Source organism: Danaus plexippus, chromosome 17 (assembly GCF_018135715.1).
Source record: "Danaus plexippus chromosome 17, MEX_DaPlex, whole genome shotgun sequence".
NCBI classification, from domain to species: domain Eukaryota; kingdom Metazoa; phylum Arthropoda; class Insecta; order Lepidoptera; family Nymphalidae; genus Danaus; species Danaus plexippus.
The window spans coordinates 5,252,423-5,276,656 of NC_083548.1; the positions used below are offsets into that span (position 1 = coordinate 5,252,423).

The 24,234-nt window shown below is 29.9% G+C and overlaps 1 protein-coding gene across 1 annotated transcript in view; it reads left to right on the forward strand.

Moving 5' to 3' along the window:
- LOC116771090 (MOXD1 homolog 1-like) overlaps window positions 1-24,234 on the forward strand; it is a 37,987-nt gene that overhangs the window by 12,546 nt on the left and 1,207 nt on the right. The window contains exons 2-12 of the mRNA XM_032662786.2: window positions 8,048-8,524; window positions 19,820-19,969; window positions 20,136-20,291; window positions 20,775-21,087; window positions 21,514-21,615; window positions 21,956-22,119; window positions 22,235-22,351; window positions 22,616-22,762; window positions 23,103-23,257; window positions 23,388-23,485; window positions 23,935-24,101. Of these exons, the coding sequence (XP_032518677.2) occupies window positions 8,090-8,524; window positions 19,820-19,969; window positions 20,136-20,291; window positions 20,775-21,087; window positions 21,514-21,615; window positions 21,956-22,119; window positions 22,235-22,351; window positions 22,616-22,762; window positions 23,103-23,257; window positions 23,388-23,485; window positions 23,935-24,101 (2,004 nt within the window). The 5' untranslated portion in view covers window positions 8,048-8,089. The remainder of the gene's footprint in view (window positions 1-8,047; window positions 8,525-19,819; window positions 19,970-20,135; window positions 20,292-20,774; window positions 21,088-21,513; window positions 21,616-21,955; window positions 22,120-22,234; window positions 22,352-22,615; window positions 22,763-23,102; window positions 23,258-23,387; window positions 23,486-23,934; window positions 24,102-24,234) is intronic.

Genomic DNA, 24,234 nt, shown 5'->3' on the forward strand with positions numbered 1-24,234 from the left:
TCAATAATAAACTGACGAGATTTTTATCTCTGCAGAAATTTTTACATTTATCTTTTTATTTATGTTTTCTTCGACATAATTGTGTTGAATAATTTTTTTGTCTTCCATTCTTATTTTACAGTTTTTATTAAAATATCCATATTCGCTTCCGAAGATAAAAATTTTAAATTTTAGTACCTTACTTGGATGATACAAAGTACATAAGATTTAGGTATATAGGTAACAATATTGGCTTGTTTCGCTCTAACATTAATAATGGGTCTTCGATTAACCGAAAAACTGATAGTGTGTCGTTTCAAAATACCTATTACTGATCATTAATGTTAATGCCGATGTGCGCGGATACGGACAATAAGCGTTAATAACTAACTGTCAAGTAGCTAACTGTTCAAATGTCATCGATTAATGTTGATATAGTAAGTAATTTTGTTATTCCAGTTTTCACAGCACATTTTTAATTTGTTTTATATGTGAAGAGTTTCATAATTAAATTAACAAATCCTCTGCAATGAGAAGTTAATTTTTTCTCATATAATTAAACCGTGTAATCACTGTAATCTCATACTATATAACTCTTGCGAACTTTTTAACAATGAACTTGGTACCATAATATATTGTTCGCGGACTAATAAAGAACAGTGAATACGTAAGTAGCGTTACGGACAGACGCTTTCACGTACCTTTGTTTGGTGCCTTTTAGACATAAATATTGCATTCACGATGCTTCAAGTTAAGGCTGTATACACACAAAGATCGCTACAAATTAATAGCTTACAAGTGAAATTAGAAGTGTAAATGTATCCACGTTTTATCACTTTTCCTATGTAAGGATAAATTATAACTTATTTTTTATATATCTAAGACTTGAAAAAGATGTTATCTTTTATTTTATAAAAATCATGTAATAGAAAGATATATTTGGAAGCTATTTATAGGCTCGTTGCCTGGCGTTACGTTCGTAATCGATACAAATGGCTTAACAAATCAGTTTCGTGCATCGCACGCAGTATTCGCTATCGAGAGAATGTCACGTAGCAGGTGTAAAATGTACCAAATTATACGTCCACTTCTTAAATGCTAGATTAAATGCACACGCAAGATAAACCTTATTTCATTCTATTAATATTAAATTCTAGATATATTGTAGTTTGAAACTAAATATGAATATTTATAGTTTTTGCTTTATAAGTGCCCATTATAATGAAATCCATTCCTTTTTAACAAACACTATGTTGATTTCATCCGTACACGGTCGCTTATTCTATACCTCAACGAATACAAAATTTCCGCATTTCCCTGATAAGTTCACGACACTATATTTATGCTTACTAAAATAATTCTATTCTACTTGTTTGTTTGTAAAATTGTCAGTTAAATTTATTTACAATTAAATTTTATGCCACTGAAATTTATTATTGCGTAATTTATATAAAAATCGATTTAAATTACGCGTACATAAAGACAATTTTCTAACAATGCGTTTCCTGGTATTATTAACCATTGTCATGTTACTGTTGAGATTTCTCACAGATAGTTTCAATTAATCTTCTATAATTACAGAATTCCCATTACCCACAGCAATGGCAAATATTATACGTACGTGCAACTTTCTGCCCTGTCAGCTTCAGGTGTGGTTAAGAATTAATTCTCCTTGCAACCATCAAGGCAATTGCATCTACATTTAAATAGTTAGAAAAACGATTACGTATCCTTATATCATGTACGAAATACATACATAGGTGTGACTGACAAATACAAGAATAAATTTAAATCATTTCACTGATTATAGGTATTGGTCTTCTTTAGGGCTTTTTATTTTTCTCTCTTTAAATTTTAGAGTTATTTTATAAATACCTCTTACAGTAAAAGTTCGAACCTCTTAACTCGTAAATATTAAGATCCACTGACAGATTCCACAGATTTACCGTATCATATCGTTTAATAAAAAATATGTATCTTTTAGAGCTTGGGTTTATTTAAAGATTGTTTAGAACTAGCTATATTGATATATTAAAAAGTTAGATTCTAAAGTTAGCAGATAGAGTAAAACTAACTCCCTGCAACTTTAAGTCTTTCTATTGATTTTGAACTTTTCTGTAAAAGTATACGTTTTCTACTTTATTTTGTTTTTTCTTACATATTTTGATGTGAGCTTTTTAAATCTTTACAACATAGCTCAAATAAAACATCTTCATTTCATATTTATTCGAATAATCATTTTACTATAAACATTTTACACTTACATAAGTAAATATATCATTGACCGCTAGTCTCGTTTGAAGTTTCCTATTAAATTTTGGTTGTAAAAATATTTTTATTCATTTTGTGTTTGGCTTAAACTATTTATTTGTTTTAAAATATCTGAAATGGTATTCGTTCATTTAAATTTATTATTATTTTTAAATAAATATGGAGTGATGATATTATTTCATGCTCGTTAACATCATAGAGATAGAGATCATTGTGTATCACATGCAAAAACCGTGATTATCAACGGAATTTATATTCGACGCGTTGTGATAATGACCGTTGAAAATTAACAATTGACTGTACAGTGTTAACAGCAGCCAGTGTGTATTGGTTTCGTGAGAACATTTTCAATCTTTCGTTCTGTTATAATTGATTACATATGATTTTGTTTTTTTTTTTTTTTAAATGGTATTCTTAAAAAAATCGAGCTAATAATCGAATCATGTTGAGATTCTCACCTGTTCTGGTGATTTTATTAACTGTGGTTTATCACGAGCGTCTTTTAACCTATATAAAAATATTTTTGTATTCTTATTGTATTCTGTACGTAAGATTATCGTAAGATAGATAAGTATACGTAAGATCTGTATTCTGTACTTAAGATTGTAAGTAACTCTTCTAATATTATTTTGTATTTGAAATCGTTTATTATCTTTGAAAATCATCCTTCTCTGGTGTTTTTAATGCTGTGAACGGCTTGATCTGTAAGATAAAAACTTTGTTATTCAAATCATTACGAGTTGAACGCACACAATGTTAGTATTGCGACAGAAGTTTACTAGACGTAGGCGATGCATTAATGTATCATAATGAGTAATCCTAGTTTTGAAATGATTACGCAATGAATTTGTCTTCTTATTTATTGGAGGCGAATAAAACTCATAATATTTTATTTGTTCTGGACTATTAAAATGCTACTTATCGATCTATTAACAGTTACAATACGGCAGAATAACTGTAATGATATGATGTGCAAGGTCTATCTTTTCTATATTTTATCAAACTTCAATCTTTTAAATATAATATACACAGAATATAAGATGACAGCGTATAATTCCTAGTCAATAATAGAATAGCTTCTGCAAATTATATTGCATGTAATATTGTAATAATTTATACATATTTTTATTGTATACAATGTAAGCAAACTTGCATAACCTTAACCGTTAAACTAAGAATAACTCGGTTAGTTATGTTATAAATCATTATAAAACTTGCAATAGTGTTGCTGTTATTAAAAACTTTCGTTGCAAGAATTTCGAGTAGGTGAACTGGTGTTAATAGTTCAGTTACACATTCTCATACATAACTGGTATACAAAGTGGGCAGATATAAGATATATGATGTATGACGTCATAATCGTAAGCATTTTGGTGCAATAAAACAATAGCACATTTCTGAGGGTAAGTAGTTGGCGATTTTGTGACAAATATTTCTTCGAAGGCAGAGTTGGACGAATTCTGATATCATTAATTGATGATTGTTTTTATAAACTATTGCATATTAAATGTTGATTTATAATATGTACTCTTTTTTTCTCACGTCACAATAGCTGCAGGCATGAATGATTTTTTACAATTTTTCCAACCACTGAACGGTTTTTTTTTAATCTAACAAGGTTGCTCGTATAGTACAAAGACATATAATTCCATCGGCAAATAATTTGACAGCATTCTGCATAAGTATTACGGGCATTACCATATTATAATAAATATAAATTCCTCAACCACAATTGGGTCATATAACCAATACAATTAATTGTATATGTTTATATAAATGTCGCCAAAATCACCTGTATCGGAAAAAATGGTACAGTCTTCTGTTTCTGGTGTAATGATAATTAATGAAATATTGCGTTACTTGGATCGGATCTTTCTTTTGTTCACCTTTATCGTATATTTATTTATTCTCTTAGTCTTAATTCTTACCTTTTATATAAATGCGAGTTTAAGTGAAATAAGATGCTATTAAAATAATCATATGAGTTTCTTCCATCAGCCTTGGACTGAATCAAAGATGGTAACAAATTTTAGGCATTTGTATTTCGATTATTATCAAAGTAGAATCTTAGTAAAAAATTATATAAGGCATAAACTCCTACGTCGCGTCGTTGAGATAAAACCTCACGCGACATTTCGGCTCTGCGTCTGTTTCCTTCCACGTACAATTTGGAATATTTTCAAGGCAAGAGTGAAAAAACTTTGACTGGGATTGTGCATATATCACCCACAGCTTCATTTCTTCCTGCTATCAGGTAAGATGATAGTCAGGCACTCTCCAGGCAGTTAATAAAAAAATATATTTGAATTTTAGGCTTTTCCAGTATCATTATGTTATGTTACCAATATATTTCCCGTAACTGCGTGTGTATGTGATGTAAAAGCCAACCAAAACGTATTTTACTTATATATCTTATATCATAAATATGCAAGCGGAATGAAGACGTTATACTTTAGTAATGCGGCATCATGTTTTCAACGTATCTGGAACGGAAGTGAATCATTTCCAGTTTCTAGTTTTTTTGGTTAATATAACATAATACAATAAATATTAATTTAAGGAAACGATATAAGCAAAATGTTATTTCAATATTTTATTCTAATAATTTTACAAACATTTATCCTGTGTTGTTTTTTTTCTACTGGTTTTGATTTGGTGTTACATAAAAATAATATAACCTAGTAAAAAAATATGAAAACTATGAAAGTTAAAAATTGTAAATACATTGCTAAGGTTAGGTTTGGTTGGGTTGGGTTCGGTAATGATCGGGGAGCGGTTTAGACTTCCTCCAGATTATCATCGATTAACTTGTTTCGTTCAGTAACTATCGATATCCTGTTTTTGTGGTCGATTTATAAAATGACAGCCTCATTTAACTTACGATTGCAATTCATGTAATTTTAACGTTCTACGGAGATCAGAAATTTAATTAAATTTGAATTATTAATATGGTCATAAAAGAAAATTCAAGAAATAGTAGTAAATAATTTTCCGTATTAATCCAGTTAAAAAAAAGACAAAACACATTTTTTGTACATGTTCAAAATATGCAAAATAAATTGAACTAAAAAAAGTAAAGGTAAGGTCAAAAGAGTTAAAAAGTCAGAATTAGGAATAAAAAAATATAATAAACTTAATATTTTGTAAAATTATTTTTAATTTGAATTTAAAAGAGGTTTAAAAATGCTATGCGGTAGATCTAAGCTTAAAAACAAAACCTCAAAGATTCCAAGCGTGTAACCTAAATAAGGATTTTGTATATGCGCAGCCAGGGCACCGAGATCTGAATGTTATCAGATTACAGAACGTAATAAGATAAAAAACTTAAAGAACATCTCGCCCATTCACAAGTCAAATCTGGATTTTTCTGTAGTTTAGGTAATTAAAAAAAAATTAAACCAGACGGTGGGCTCGCAGAAGTATTACAAAAACTGGAAACATACCAAAATTGTAAAAATATTTATAATTTCATTGTAAGAGTTGTAAAGCAACAAATATATAAAATCATTTTATCAAATTGTCTCAACTTCAATTTAATCATAAAACAAAATTCTTGTAGTGCGTTTTGGAGATTTTTAGGATTTTATTTTAAATGTTACCATCGCAGTTATAGGTAAATTTACAAAAGATAGAGATTTAAGTAAGAATCCGTGAGAAACAGCCATTTTAGAATGTGGGACTTTTGTATGAATTATTCCAAATTTTGCTCGTAAATTTCCCATGAAGACGCTCGGGTAGCAGATGGCCCTATTTTTTGTTGGTCTCATGCGTATTATATATTTTTTTGTTATTATGAATATGCCTTAAATGTGCAATACAATATATTCTTTATTATTCCTGATCGCATTTCGATAGATAGCTATCAGTAGTCCAAAAGTGTCCAAAAGTGTCCAAAAGTAGGAATACTTCTTATTGACATTGCATTCGTTTTATTTAATTATTTTGCATGTTTCACTGGTGGTGTCAATTAATTTTGTTAAAGGATGTTATATTACGCATTTACGTTTATTCGCAGTTCCGCTCTAAGTTACCTTATAATACAGATGTAACAAAAAATAACCGGTTACATGACCCATAGAGGTAGGACGAAATTTTATTCCTTCTTTTACTACGTTTTTTTTTTTCATAAATAAAAGATTCAAAATATGCATACCTGAACCATATAATTAATTTTTATGGTTTTCCTCTTTTGTGGTGTATTAAACATTTCATTAACAGCTCATTTTGTTATATTCTATATTTTATCGATCTTAAAATGTCATCTAAACTTAAAACTTAATGTTAGTACGAAGGATTTTTTAAATTTAAAGTATGAAAAACAATTTTTATTTCCTTTTGATCGTCTCCCAATCTGGGTTCTTGAGAATTTCGGAATGTGTAGGTACAGAAAAGATTCGCGGTTACTTATTACTGTAACAATTACTAATAGAAATTGAAATGGTCATAATATGCTTTTTATCAACTCGCTATCCTTTTTTTCCTGGAATTTTTTAATTGCCCATGAATAATTTGATCCAAATCTGTACTAAAATGTCAAATTTATTATAAAAATCGGTTTAATTATAATAACTTTGCACGAGACATAAAGTAGGATAAAATGTTTATTGCCGAATAATCGTGCCGTCACGCTGAATGCTCTGTTGATATTACCTGAGTTTGCAAATTAGAAATAAAATAACGGGAATATTTTAAAAATTTTGTTATATTAACCTTATTTAAGTTACATCTACTCGTCTGCGGTTTCTATATCTTGACCGGTCCAACGATTTGTTAAAAGTAACTTTGCTAAAGCTATTCTGGTAGGATCATCTTATATTATTCCCGTCCTGTTGTTTAAGAGTTTAGTGGAAACTAAAGATATATAGACGAGCACGCGAATATTCCAGTTCTTACCAACGATTCCATCTGTTTGAGCATCGTAATTGATTTCAGAGAGACATGGATGTTTGCTTAAAAAAAGATATAACCAACCGCAGCACCATGTATGAATGGGACGTGACTTCGTAAAAATACAACTGGTATATTTTGTTCCCGCGGGAACCGTATGAAATTTCGGGATAAATTATAGCCTATATGTGATACAGATTTACGGGTGATATTACTGTAAAATTTTATTCATAAATTTACGCGTGGAATACCAACAAACATCATTCATCAGTACATCAATGCGAACTGACGTTTATAAAGTTAGTAGGGCTTATATATATAATTTTGTAATAAGTTCTTTTGCTATAGAATAATCCTTTATACCTAAATTCTTAATTTCATACGTATTTATTATTTGCAACAATTAAATGTGTTACATTGTATATAAATTAACTTTATACTTACTATATGTTTTATGTTATTTTTTATGTATTTTTATTAACGTGTTATCGTTATATCGTTGCATTATAAACCTGTTTAATAAGTCTTCCGAGTAGCTTGTTCCAAGTAGGATGTGAGTATTGCTTTTTGCCGGAAACTACCGGTTTAATAGCTCTCCAGAATGTTTTATAAAACTTTTTTGTTTTGCATATTATTAATAGCAAGCTTCCTCTGAAAAGATGGGTTTGTTTTACAAGCTTAATGATATTCGAGGAAATGGTAATACTAATTGATCATTTCTCATTAAATTAATGTTTCTAATAGTATATCATTTCTCAAATTACTTTGATTGAGCTTCACGATTATTACTATCAGATTTAAAATTAAATAAATATATGGTTACAACAATAAGTATACTTCCAATGATGTCCTGTGATACATAATCACTGTTGTTTAAGATTATTTTATAATTTTGCAATTTCTATTCCAGGTGTAACACAAGTAATGTGCAGAAGAAACTGAAGATAATAAAATGAAACTTCAAAGTATATTAATTTTGAGTGCTTTCTTCTTATGTGACGCTAAACTGTCTAGAAAGCAACTTATCCGGGCGAATGAGTTACCATCAAATCTCACACAAAATTCGCAAGCTGTACGACTGTTGCAAGAAGAAAGAAGCAGTAAATCGACAAAACGAATAGTTGACCAGTATAGAACACGCCATCGAAGGGAGTCATTTGATGCTAAATCTTATGAATCGGGTTTATTATGGTCGCATGCCGAAAGGCTGGATGAGAACGGTGACGTAATCCTCCGATGGGTGTACACAGATTCGAGTATTACGTTTAGATTAGAAGCGAAAACACTTGGTTATGTCGGCTTGGGTTTTAATTCAGCCAGGAATATGAGAGGAGCCGATCTCGTTGTCGCCTGGGTGGACGACAGACATCTCAACGCTCAAGTCCTGGTTAGTACACCTGCTGTTTTATTCCCACGATCAATCATTTAGGGAGGTCTGTAATAAAACAAAACAATCCCGAAATTTGAATAAACTCGAATAATTTAACGAATTTCGCCGAAGCTGAAAATAAATTTCATAAAACCGTTAGCTAGAGAGTAGTCATACTTACACAGAATTCAAATAGCGCATTTCTTGCTATTCCCATTTTCGATTATATCGTCTGGAAAATAATAAAACTAAGTTATTATTTTACATGGAAATCAAAGCGTTTTTCTTGTTAAATAATGAAGCAAAAGTAGAGTTTTTAATGATTATTTCACAAACGATTTGTTTATGCATTTATTAAGTAATATTATCCATAATTTTCAAGGTAACTTTAATGATAAATGTTTATCGTTTAAATCTTCATTAAAAGCATAATAACATTTAATTCTGTTCATTATTTTACATATCTGAAAACGATAATGAGATGAAATTTTACTTAATAAAATTATTAATGATTCATATAAACTAAAACGTAAAAATTCACCGTTCATCAAAATCTAAACACGCGTATCATTTTACGTGCACCTAATACTTATTTTAACAAGGGACTTTTCGTAAATTATTTCGTTTCATGTTACGGACATCAACAAGAGTAGGGTCCTTTTTAGTCTCGTCCAAAATCTAACAAGGTATTCGTTTACGTAACCAGAAATTGTAGGACATATACCATTCTAAACTCTATTCCCTTACATTAAGCGTTACTATAAACGAGAAGCTTTGACTTTGTGAAACAATAGTTAGGCTGTGGTTTTTGATTGCTGTCAACGTCCTAAGCACCGAACCGCGACGCCATCATCTTAACTGTCTCTTGTATATAAATCTCACCTGCCAGTTGGAGATGGGAATTTTTTTTTCATATTATTCACAATACAGTTTTTGTGAAACCTCTTTTCCAATATTAAAGTTAGCATACAAATTTTGTTCGATAATGTAAAGGGTTTCAAGAAACAATAGACATTAGTGAGTCCTTTGTAGCCGAATACAAAATGTAAGTTCAAAAATTAATGAACCTTCTATATAACTGTGTACGTACGTACTATATGTTGTAGTAAAATAAGGAGAAAATGGCATTAAATAATTGTTGTTTTTAGTTATAGCTCATCTGCTATCGAAATTCATGTATCAATATCCGTTAAAGTTACTAAAGATGAGCTACTGCTTATCTTATAAACGTTATCGGTTCGAGCATTCTTTTAAGATTACGTCCTTAAGAAAATTACCTTTCAAATACCTCAATTATCTAGGAAGGATATTTTTACCTATTAAGTAAAGTAGCCCGTAAACTTTCGAGTATGTAATTTAAGCAAGATCGCATATTCTAATGTCGAAAATGTCTATAATTTATAAGACCAATAAATCTTTCACATTTTGAGTCTCTTAAATATCAGCTCTACGCTGCATGACGTTGAATTTTGATAGATAATATAATGAATTCAATAGTTAAAATTTTAATCCGTTGCTACTAAAGTTTTTCTTTGCTTTCATGCAGTGAATTGTTTTTGTTTAGAACTAGTAATACCGTAATCATTACTTGGATTTTTCTTAACAATCTGACACATTATTATGTGGTTATTTTATGAAACAAACCCTTACCTTTTAACAATAACTTGTCTATGTTATTTTTAATTTGTAAATTGACAAATAGTAATAATTCCTGGTTATTTTTAGTGTAAGTTTGTTGTTGGTCCTGCAGTTAATACCTGTCGGTATTCTTTCAAGACATTTTTATGGTGACATTCGGTTTTATCGGTATAATATAGTCTTGCTGGAATACTCGTAGCTTATATAGTATCTATGTAGCGTTTGATGTTCATACTTAGTATTACTTTATTGCAACTTGGCAGCTGTGATACTCCAATAGCATTTAAATAAGCAGTTTGATGAGTTTATTTACTTATATATATGGACTATACTATACGTATATATACTTATAAAGAACGTATTAATTATAGTGCAATATAAACCTAAAGACAAATCTATGGAGTTCCAGCCAAATTTAATTAAGTAATTAATTAAAGTTAAATTAAACTAATTGTAAGAATCGTATATTCTTTCCTTGGAGGAAAAAGTTTTTTAATCTTTTTCTAGTGTCTCAAGAGATATGGTTTGATTTATTTTAGATTGATAGAATATTTTTGGACTTGGAGATATAAAATGGATTTTATACAAACATATGGTGTTAAGAAGTGTATTAATGAAAGCATGTAGTGTTTCGTTTTGGTGACCAAACTTTTTGTTTTTCCTACGTTTTTCAAGTGATAAATTTTAACTTTCATCCTAAATTAATATTCACTGAAACTGTACTGGGCTTATAATAGTGTTTCTTTATTTAATTGTAATGTTGTACTCCATTAAGAGTTCATACGCAAAAAGCAGAATATGTTAATGTTAACATACAAAATTTTATTAAATGGTTTTGTGGTTCTTAAGCGGTTGTATAAAACAAACATAAAATACAATTTCGCAGTTACTGCTGTAGGCAAATTACAACAATAGTCTTGCCAGAAGTATGCATATTTCTGCTATATACGGAGCGTTTCCAGTATTCCAGCCTCAAGCCTATATTAATACTATGAAATATGTAGCATGTAAACATGTGGTAAGGGTGTTCCAAATCTAACCATTGGAAGGTGGAATGAATCCAGCGCTTTAATCGCTTTGGGGTAATCAATTCACAGACAGAATAGAGCGCCCATCTGTCGCAACATGTTTGCCCATCCAATGGTTAGGCTTTGCATCAAAGCTTTGACTAAACTTAACGAAATACCTATTTGAAATTTGGATCAGAAATCTAACTGATTGTTTAGATATTCCTTCTGTGTGGCATTTATTTGGAGTGATTATAAATTTAAAACCCTTGGAAAGGATTTAGAGGCCATATAATATAAGTACGAATGGCGCTTAACCACTGCTTCCTGAATCCCTGTCAATGACTTGGGGTGGAAATATAATATAACAATTTTTCACTTATAAGTGTCTGTATTATATACGTATAAATAATAAACTTACTGTCTTTTTGTTACTGTTTAAATTGAAATTGTTAAATTTTAATACGTCAGCGATTCCTAAATAAATGTTTTCTTTATCGCTTTCTTACTTTATAAAAAAACATAATCAACAATTTTTTAGCTTCTTTTTTTCCGGATTAACCGTTTATTACGAAAATTTTAAATTTTATAACATAAATTTTTTTATCAAAAATATTTTTGTATCTTATTTATCTTAATTTATAACCAGTTACATATATACTACACTATTTTTGATAATACGTAGAGTACCATGAAAACACAAGTAAAGCCATTGACAAAAGCTATTATAAAATTAAATGACTAATTTGATATACATACCAAAACTAAGGCTATAGATATGCAAATGATGACCCTTTTCGTGTAACACTTGCTCGTTTTTAAATGAATATATTAGATAACAATAAATTGTCAAAATTAGTATTCTCAGTACTACCTGCATGCCGTCATTGGCTCGCATATTCCCAAAGCTATCAATTGTGCCCGCGACGTTATTTTAAAGCCCATGTTATTAACTGAGTACAGTCACGTACAAATGAGTCATTGTATCGTGTCACATGTGTACCTACTTCTTGTTTTTACCATTTAATAGTCCTAATGGTGATTTGCATACTTTTTTTTTACCGATTTCAATGGAATCCAAGAATGTTTTTCGTGTTCGTGATGATTCTTAAATTTGAATAATTTGTGTTTTTCATTTGGCATTTTATAGTTAGACTTCAAGACATATGTAACATTAAGTTTAAAAGAAGAGGAGACAAATTATATCAACAAGCCCAAGTTCATTCAGTCAGGGAGTTCAGTCCAAAGTTAATACATATTTCTTTCGAACCTTATAGGATTTCAATTATTCTTTACGTGTACGGTTGGTGTCCGGGGAAATAGAAAGTATATATTATGTTTTTTGCTTGTTTTAGATATATATATTTTATCACACATTTTTCGCTCCTCTATTATTCCTAAAGTATAATTTTTAATATATTACGAAAACTTTAAATCATTTTTAGTATTCCGATTTAAATAGTAAGCATAGGTATTGTTATATAATAAGTTATGTTTGTGTTCTTTCATATGTTGTTAATTTATTACTAAAACTAACTCATAGAAGAAATTATATATAGAATTATATTTTAGATAAGAATAATACTGTCTTAAATGAATTCATATCGGGGAAGTCGAGTGAAAACTTAAATACTGTTTTAAAGTTCGTTAAAATTTTTAAAATATTACTTTTACGTGTTACATAATCTTAATGATTGTATTATTCAGTGATAACATTGTTGAATCACATTTAACACGAAAACGATAAAGTACACATGACTGTAGTTTTAAATGAGACTGCGGGTCAATTAATAGTGGTGTTGGGAGATAAGTGATAACTTTGTAACGACTGAACCGATTTTCATGTGACTGTTACTAAATGATAAGAAAGCTTGTAAAACATTTTGAACATACTTCTGACGGTAAACAGTGTATTTAAACGAAACAAAAATAAAACAGTGCTGAGTGGTTAGATATGTTCTAAAGTTGTAAAAATAAGAAACAGTCTTTTAGTCACTAAATCCTGTTCAGGCCACTGTCTTTGACCGTCCGCATCGCTTTGAAAATTTGATTAAAACCTTCACGTACGTTTCGGTCCACTTAAAATTCCCTTTGTAAAACATTTTAAATGAATTCATACGGAACACTTATGGCACTGCTCTTTGAATGGATAATAGATATTTCCCTATAAAGCGATCTAATCAGATTTCCTGTGATTCTCCCACGTTAAGAAATTGTCTTCGTCATCTTGTAAACATCAAAGGACGTAACTTAGTAGACAAAATTTAAAACCGACTAGAGGAATTCTCATGTTTTGTTCAAGTAATACAATTAAATATAACATTTTTTTTTAAACTCGCTATATTACAAAAATGAAATTATAATGAATGGAACAGAGTTCATTGATGTTAATTCGTAATTTTCTTATTGTGGGAGTTTCTTAGCATTGTTACATCTCGTCGTAATTTGATAAATGATACAAAAACAAAGTCTATACAAAATACAATTCCCCATAATGACTAGGATCTAGAATTAATTACTGGCACTAATTAATTTAATATTCATTAAGCTAATTGCGACTTGAGATTTATTTTATTTAAGTATATGTTATACATGTACGTGTATTATAATCTTATAGAGATGTCAAAAAATTATCGTATTTGTTATAAAAATAAATACATATGAATACAAAAATATTAAATTTTTGATATTTTTCACATTTTATTCTTTTTATTATTTCCATTTAAAAAGAGCACTCAACTATGAATCCAATGTAATAAATCAAAGCGTATTTAATAATTACAGCTTAAATTAACGATTTCCTGGGGGTTTTTCGAATAAAAACAAAATAATTAGTTTACCAATGTTTTATTCGTTTTTATGACATTACAAAAACCAGGTGTATTGAAAGCAAGGTGTTTTAAGAAATTACTATCTGCTAGCGATTTACATAGATTTACAAGGCAATAGTTTTCGATGAAAAGGAATTGAATTTAACAGGGGTCATGAAGGGTTACACTTTTATTCATTATTTTTAGGAATGATTTCGTATGTGTTCAGCTCATTACATATATCTTAATACCTATAATATATGTGCAAGTTAACTTAGTATGTGAATATTCAACTGGTACGCGTTTAGCTACTTCATCTTCAACTTGCCATGTTTGTTTAAAATTAAATCAACCATCAAAATCATGAAGCAGGGAAATGGTATGATAAACATCAGACATATTGCATTTCTCCACTTCTAAACAATATTTTTCATTTGTATTTACACTTCTTTCACTGGAATTAATTTTAAGTTTATTTTGTTCAAGAATATTATAACATGTTTGCTATAATAACCATGTCCGAAACATCTATCACAGTTGTTATATTGGCAGTATTCTATATAGTGGTATGATGAGAAAAATCTTTTGAACCAGTAATTTATAAATTACAAGAATTAAAATACCTTAAAATTTTTGCTGTCGGCTCATTTTTTTATATGAAGTAAGTTCCATCCAAGTTTCGTATTTATAATAGTATTAAGCTTGTAATGTTTTCAATTAATGTAGTATATATGTGTCTGTGTGTGTATGTGTGTGTGTGTGTGTGTGTGTGTGTGTGTGTGTGTGTGTGTGATATTCTGTTTTTTTTTTTGTTTCTTATTATTACATATTTCTGTACTTGTATGGATTAAGTTGGTATTCGTATGTTTGTACCACGTATGTAGATATATTCGTTTATTTTGATTGACAAACACATATTCTATCATCTAAATACCAAATGCGTGTAGCGTTATTCAACACATGAGGTTACTTATAATGCAAGTTGCATAGACGGTCAGACACCTGCCCTTGTTGGTTTTAAAAATAATTCTGCGATCTAAAGTAAGCTTTAATTTAAACGAACAAAGCTTACATTCAAGAATATTTGATTTTTTTTACGTACTTATTAATTGAACAGGTTTCCAAGGGATTTATTATAAATTGCGCAATTTAAATACATATATTCCGTGTGTGTTCAAATGTTTTACATGTCAACATTTTAATGGATGAGAGTGAAAGACGATTTCAAGAAACACAATGAAACAAGTAAGAAAATCCCCAAATATGTGTCTCACAAATAATTTGAACAAAAGGCTATCTCTACCTAGAGCTACCTAGCTGGTATCGTTTAGAAGAAATCAATTAATTTGGAGTAATTTTCTTATATACCTGTTTTACATTAAGTAGTCCTTAAATTGTTTCAAATGTGATAGTACTTACAGGTGCTTGCTATTTTTAAGCAACAATTACTCTATTGATTTTAATCTGCTATGACCAAGACCTAGGAAATTATACACGTAATTCTGTGAATATCGTGAATAAATTTGGATAACCACGAAATGAAGATAGAGCTGAATGCGATTCAGACATATTACCAATAAATAAATTCTTTATATTTATCTCAACATGTCATTGACCTCGCCAACCTTATACCTATCTTAGTAAATTGTTGGTTTTAATTTAAATTTATTAAATCCATTAAAATAATGAAAACAGAGTTTGTAACCAGACTAACATATTTTTTATTCCTCTCATAAAAACTACAATTAAAAAATTTCCGAACTTAATTCAACAAAAAACCATATAAATTCTGCAGAATTTTATTATGTAATTACATTATTTATTTTGTTTTCATGACTTTATCTACATATTATATACGTACACACGTGAATATATGTTTTTTTTAACCAACTTTAACAAGGAGGAGGTTCTCAATAGTATAGTTATATAGAGCGTGTGTATAGATTAATGTACAGGCTCCTTTTGATAATTCTTTTGTATTCTGTGGAGCTTCATATCACTATTGATAATACGTTATCGCATACAATACTATTGTTTTAAGGTGTAATGAAGCATGGACTTTCATATTATTAACTGTCGCATTGTTTCATATCCTCCAGTCAAAGGTATACATTGTTTATGACAAGTTTATGTATCTATAATTATTTATCTATCGTTAAACAGACTTTAACCCTCAGCAGGCTCTTATAACAAATACATTCATCAAATGCAAATAAGAGAAATACTTACAAGGTATATTTCATAGATACGCTAACAATAGTGTGTTTAGCATAAGTTTGCTTCGTCACACACAAACAAATGTTGTCCCGTTTCTCACTGAATAAATTACATTAAAACTATAATATCTAAAGATTTATTAGAAAAACTGTTCGCTTCCTATATACTGTAACTTTGGGTAAGCATACTGAACTTTATAACATCAATAGATATCTTTCCTAATGTGATCTAAAGGAATTCTGTAAGTTTTAGTTGACTATGCCAATATGATACCAGCTTTGGCGTCATTTGTTACCATTGTTCACGTCTCTCATGCGCAAACCGCGACGCTTCTCAAAACTTATTCTTTTGTGAACGTAAAAAGAATTTTAATGCTTCCGCCTCAGCTTCGTATAAATTGCACAATACATTGCGCAACCGCCTGTTTGTCAATCACTTTACGGGTTCTTAGTTCTTTGTGTCGGTGATATCTTTGTGATTCCACCGTATGGTTCACTTTATCAAAAAAAAAAATATTTTTTTTGATAATGTGAACCTTCTTCGAATAAGGATTCCGAAGACTTTCTTTGTAGTTATTCCAGGAATGCGTATAGTTAGATTACTTATATGAATAAGATTTTTATGTATGCATAACGTAATGAAGAATAATGAATCATAATTTTATAATTTGTTATTTTTATTACTTTTACCGAATAATCATTATTTTTTACTATAATAATAAAATAAGAACATATCATAATTTATATAATATATGAATTTATTATAAACAAATCGACCAACAATGGAGATATTTATATAAACATACAAATATACATATGTATATTATTTTAAAATTTTAATTTAACTCGTCTTCACTCTTAAAATAAAGATACCCATAAAATATTCTTTTAATAAAGCAAAAGTCAACAACATTGCTATTTATTTTGCAATAATCATTTGATATAAGACATTACTTATATTCTATTAATATATAATAGTGCCTTATTTTGTGTATAAATAAATCGTGCGGTTGTTTTGAGTCAGGCAAATATTGTAATGGATGTTCAAAATGTATGAAATATAACGCAAATATTGAATCTGCCATAATAGAAATTCCTCTTTCGATCTTGAAACTAGTAATTAATCGTTTATCCGTCTGTTTTATCATAAGCGTATAGTATACCTATAGTGAAGATAATTCTAATGTAAGAATTTTAACACACCCAATAATCTAGGTAAATGTAATTCATGTTGTTTTGAACACACTTAATTAATATTATGTGAAATAGAATAAAAAAGGTTTTATATTTTTTATTTACTTCTTCTTCTTCCTGCGATTTATCCCAGCATTAGCCAGGGTCTGCCTTCCTGCTCAAACTCCTCCACTTTGCACGGTCTTTGGCATCTTTATATTTTTTATTTACTATTAGTAAGAAATTTACATACGTATGTTTTTCAACTAAGCAAATTTTTTAAAGCTTTTGTTTTCATGCATATGTACCTATAAATATTCTAATAGATTTGACAATGTTTTTATTAAAGAACACTGACATAAAAACAACATTTTTGATGGACACGGCTTGCTACGTGAGATATATTATATATATTAAAATATAGATCAATAGATAACGATTAATAATTTTGTTATGCTGAAACATTTTGAAATGGAATCGTATTGCTCCTAGTGGAATGTAACATTTGTTAAAGTATTCTCAAGGGATGGCACTTATATTACTAAGTGTTTTTAAAATTATTATATCAATGTTATTTTTTTATCTGCTTTAAGCGTCATAGCTCAGTGAATAGACAACTACTTATATTTTATAGCATCATTATATATAATTGAATCATCCCCGATATAAAACCTCATTGTAATTTTATTGGTACACTATATTTTCAGGTTGAAACATACGATTGTCTTAAATTTTTTTTCTAAAGCTATTTGAAGAAATGTCTGAATATTTATATGACAAACAATTTATTGGTACCCAAAAATAGTATATAATCAAGCAATTTAATCGTTTCGTATCACGTGTCGCACATAAAATATGTGTTTTGCATACATTACCATTATTAATTTGTTTCTGTGAGCAACAGTATAAAAAATATATATTTTCAAAAACAATCACGTCCCTTAAAATTGCGATATCAGTTCATCCCATTACTTATTATTCAGAATTTGTTATTACCTTTTAATACGAGAAACCATAAACCGTATTCGACGAAGTTATACTCATCATGGCAATTTATCACTAACTTTATAGCTTGGAAGCACGTCTTACATAATATATATAGAATTTCGATGTTCCAGAAACCCAAAGAATTTATTACATTTAAGCTAAATTTTATGACAGCCAATGTGAAATAGAAACGTCATCTTTAGTAATAATATTTTTGTTTTATTATAATAAATATATCAGGAATTTACAGCCCTATTGAACAATGCGTACTTAGGAACAGGCTTTTGCATGGATTCAGAGATTCAAAGTGCGCCAGTGGTTCCCACGACTGAATTAAACCTCTTTATATTGCATCCTGAGCTTAATTGTTGTGATTTCAAACAACCACGCTAGCTTCCTAACGTTGGTCTTGAATAAATTTTTAATGTCAAAAACTACAAACATGTTTTTATCTTTTCTTGTTGTGTTCAACGTATACGAACTTGTGTTGTTTTATTAGGATTATAACAGTACAAGATTAATGAAGCAATTAATAATTTTTTTCTGGTAGAAAAAGAAACATTAAATATTTATCGTTATAAGTCAAAATCTAACCAAGATGTTAGCCGAAACAGATGACCAAAAATAAAAATTTTAAAACTCATTATTGATTATTTAGTACTTATGGATACAATTTTGTATCAAATAATAAAAATGCGAGTGCAGTGACATTTGGTAGATGACACCCCATCATCGCCAGGTGCTTAAAGGCCGGCGCGTGCGCAGTTACATCTGCCGCATAAAAAAAACAGATAATACTACTAGAATTATTATTTATCTTTATTGCACACCTCTTGCGCATCTGTCTTTCAAAGCCCGTATCAGCTGTTAGTTATATTTCTCCATTCAGAGAATGCTAATTGTTAGTGCGTTGAAATAAAGTTTGTTTTTAAATGGCAAATCGACACAACTATTTTGGAAAGTTGGATTTCCTAAATCGATGTTGTGACTAATATCTAAGGAAGCATTTGAAGCTACAAAAAAAATTATACAATTAATCATATGCCAGTTCGATGTCCAAATTATGGCGCCATTCAAAATAGATGTGTCCTTTTTGAGTTGTTCAATATCTTCTTAATGTCATTTTACTGTTAGTCAATATTAATCAAATTATATATATTCTATCTTCTTATAAATATCTGTAACGGCCGATAGCCCACATAATATTTCAAAGGTCTTAATTAAATAAAGTTTGATAACTGGCAATCAGTACTAACGACGTTACAATCGCCTAAGTCTCAATCGTCTATAACAAAAGTTTTATGTAACTTCTATTACAAAGGCTTTAATGAATTAATTTTATTACCTACGAAAGTTTATTTCATCTACTCTCTCCAATTTAAAAATATACCTTTGAAATATAACTACATTACAAAAAGCAAAACTGAACGTTGGAATTTAACAATAAGTACCTCTGTAATTAAAATTATGATTGAATTTCAGGACTGCCATGGTCTTACGTTCGAAGACAGAGCTGTCGCAGACGAGATACAGAACTACGAGCTGATAACTGGTTACCAAAACGCTACCCACACTACCATCGAGTTCAGGCGGCTGTTGCTTACGTGTGATAGACAGGACTTCGTTATTGGGGTGAGTTTGGATAAAGGATAATTAAGTAATACAACTTTTCTTCACATCACATTAGAAAAAACAATAGGACGAAGAGAATGAATTCGTAACATAGAATCACTTGACCCTTGGTAATAATGCTTTATTTCAATCGGATTAATATACCAATTTTCCAATCATTTCACAGGAAGACACAACCCAAGTGCTCTGGGCTATGGGTCCGGATGGGTCTGATGGAGACCTTCCACGACATTTTAACGTCGTTTCCAGACCTCTAAGACTGTTGCAGCCACCTTCCAAGCCCGCCAACAAGTTGATGCACTGGGATGTTAGGATCAGCAATGTGAGTTATAAAATTATATAGTTCCATTAAATTATGATGAAAATTTTAAATTAAATAGTATTTGAAACAATCTAATTATACTTTATTTGTGCTTGAAATCAGGGGGGAAATAATAATTCTACCTAATTAACCTTTAATTATGTTTATTGAAGTTATCTTTGACACACGTTTACTCGAATATTCCATAAAATAGTGTAAATAATTCAATCTAACACAATGATTATAAGAATATTAAAGACCCCATTAACGGAATTTTAATTTACTTACAAGACATGTTTTTTTTTTGTATGTTCCCTATATTACTACCTACTTAAAAATGTAGCACACACATAAGTTATAATACATCTGCTTATAAGCCCTTGAGCTAAATTTAACGAAATTCATTTTCGTTCCGTATACGTTTCTAAAAAAAACTATTGAATTAATTAAAAACTAGACGGTTACATGATACAGTTATATGAACAAATGAATTCTTGTTTACAGCTGACAATTCCTCACGTTATGGCCACATTGTTCTGGTGTAAAGTATTTAAAGCACCGGAAGTTCCAACCAAACACCACATAGTCGGCTACGAGCCTTTGATAGATAGTCGACCAATTCGAAATGGCAGACCTATTTTGGAAAAGAACAACCTGTCTCCAGTACATCATATGGTGCTGTATGAATGCGCTGAAGATAATGACAGAAAACAGTGGAATGAGTGGGCGGAAGGCGATGGCTTCTTTGGTCCAACTAGACCTGGTGAATTTGGACTTTGCGTTACCCCAATCGCGGCATGGGCCATGGGATCCAAAGGTTGGTATTTCTATACGGTCGTACAGCCAAGGATTAATTTTTTTTACTATCTATGTAAATTTTGGTATAAATAAAAATTTTATAGGATATTTTTGGAGAAGAGCTTATCTTAATTACCTCATTAGGGATAAATTTCTGCCTAAGGAAACTTTGAAGCTATTTATAGAGTGTTAATTAACGTTCTACCTGTTTTCAAGAAACTATTTACCCTGGCATCTTGCTTCACGATCAAAACATTTAAACTTCTAACATTCTGCCACTATCCATCGCAACAAATCAAATTGTTTCTTAAGACTCTGGTATCAGAATTCCAACTTAATATTAGTATCATACTTGTCTATATAAATATAAAGTGATACCAATGATAAGCGATTATGATCCTTATCTAGTAATGATACGATATATAATCATTTGTGTATTGTTTAGGTGAATTCCTGCCTGAGAACGTTGGGATTCCTCTAGGCGAGAAAGGAGGTGTTTCCTTCTACATGCTAGAGGTTCATTACGACAATCAGGCGCTTCATGACGGTAGGGTCCATATTAATATATTGCCGACCACATATTAAAAAATCTATTTCTCAAATCAAAGAATAATGCAAAGATTGTATTAAAAAAAGGCTAGACTATCTCCTGTTTTACGTTTAAATTAAATATATAACTTGTTAATGAATAATATTTTTTTATTATTGTATTTTAAACTTTACTTAACCAACTCTGTCTATTTAAGACAATGACTTTACATACTTTTCATATATAAAAAAAGTTTTCATTATTTTACCTGTTCATTACTTCACTACAATGAAAATTTAAAAAACGAAGAATTGTTTGTTTACAAATTTTTTCTATATAAAATTGTTTATGTTCCCAGTTCTGGATAATTCTGGTATCCGAGTGCACTACACTTCCGCCCTCAGAGCCCACGATGCTGCTCTACTGGGTACAGGTGTTGGTGTATCAGCCCTACACGTCGTACCTCCTAAACAACGAGCCTATAGAACTGTCGGAATTTGTAGCTCAGACTGTACCAATAATGTGAGTGTCGTGTTAAATATAAACTGTGGCCATTTAATGTCTAAAGTGTAAAGAGAAATTAAAATCTTTGTATATACTGTATGTTGATTTTGTTGACTCTTATAAATCTTTACAGACTATGCCAGAAGAAGGGATTAATATTGTATCAGTATTGCTTCACGCTCATGGTGCTGCACGAAAAATCTCACTCAAACATGTTCGAGGAAACGAGGAACTTCCTAGAATATCACAGGTATTCACAAAATTATATTTACCGCCATCTACGATTAATTTTAGATACTATTCAATTTGATCGACTGTTCTTCCTGCAAAAACTTATTTCATGAAGTTAGTGTCATCTATAATTTTCAAAAGCCAATTATTGCATATACCATAATGTTTTACCTTGGAATAATTCCAATTATAAATAAGAGATGGCGCTTATTAGAATATTTTATGTTGTCGTACATTATTTTGACGGTAGATGTCACTTTCAACAATTCAATTAATATTACAGGAAAATACATATGACGCTCGCTATCAACAATCTCGTATTGTGCCTGGAGGCAGAAAATTTTTCCAAGGAGACATTTTAATAACAGAATGTACTTATGACAGCACTTCGAGAGATAAGCCAATTATAGGAGGGTACTCTGCTACACAGGTGAGATTGAAATACTCTTGATTTAATTTTTGATATTATATTATATTGAATCAGCTATAAATAGTTTATTCCTTTTTTATCAAGTGCCTACGTTTCTTTATACTTTATCCAACATTCGTGAGAGCATGCTAATATTAGATTATATTAAAATTAACTCGAGAATTATTATAAAATGATGTGAAATATACATGAAATATACTTTACCTGGTTTCTTTGACGGCAACTTAAATGATTTCAAACAAGCTTTTAAGATATAGACTGGCAAACATATGGTCAAATAACGAGAACACTTTGTAACGTGTAAGTATATCTTTTTACTATCTGTATTTATCTTTTACAGGAAATGTGTCTGTCATTCGTTCTATACTATCCTCGTACTGAGCTGGCCGGTTGCTATTCGAACACACCCGTCGTTGAATTCTTTGAAACTTTCGGCGTTAAAGAATTCTATGGTTTGTCTATGCTTCATTTGGAGAAGATTTTTTTTATGACCGGGTAAGTTGAAACGTTCAAAACTACCTTATAATGTTTTCATTTGTCATATATATATATAGGCTGTTCTTTAATTGCTATCACAAAAACAATAAATACTAAGTGTATGTAATCAAAGTATTGTTATATACAGGTTTGACGTATTACCTCCTGAATCCATCTTACCACACTTAAGACACAATGATCAAGGACCTGTACGCGAGGGAGACGATCAAGGAGTAGGGTTGATGAGTGAGTTAATCAAAACTAACTAACAAAATTTAATCCTCTCAAATCAATGTAATATAATTATTTTGTCTTGTTTATGACAAACTGTATCAGGAACTATATATTTTAAGCATTTATTGGCGAACAATTTCTTATTATTTGGGATAAAAAAATAAAAGAAGGAAATGTAACAGAAAAAAGAATTTAAATTATTATTTAATTATTAAAAAATATATATTCGTCTACATATTCATTGTGCTACTAGTTTAATACTTTTGTTATTAAAAAATAACGTAATTTGAAGAATAACCATGAATTTTGGCTGCGGACTATAAAACATTACTAAATATTGTGATCATATCTATTGCGGTCGTGTCGCATTGAAATTTTCTCCTAAGCATGAAAATAGATATCTCCTTTAAAAATTCTGTCATTTTCACACAAGAAAAATTATAAAGGTATAAATATTTCAGAGGGTCTAGTTATCAAGGAGCCTTTGGAATTCCACAACAAGACGTTCATGGACCATTTGAATGAAATGCCGTGGTCAGAGCCCTTGCTCACGGAACAAATAGAAAAAAAATTGTATAGCGGCTTCCACATGACCTTCTGCAAGAAAAGAGACGACTCCTGGGGAACTGTGAGTAAATTCATGAATATCACTTCCGCTTTAACGTCATTTAAACGATTGCAATTTTTGAATATTCAAGTAATTTTGACGATCTAAAATGTTTTTTTTTTGTTTAAATTAATGTGTAAAATATAAATGAAAA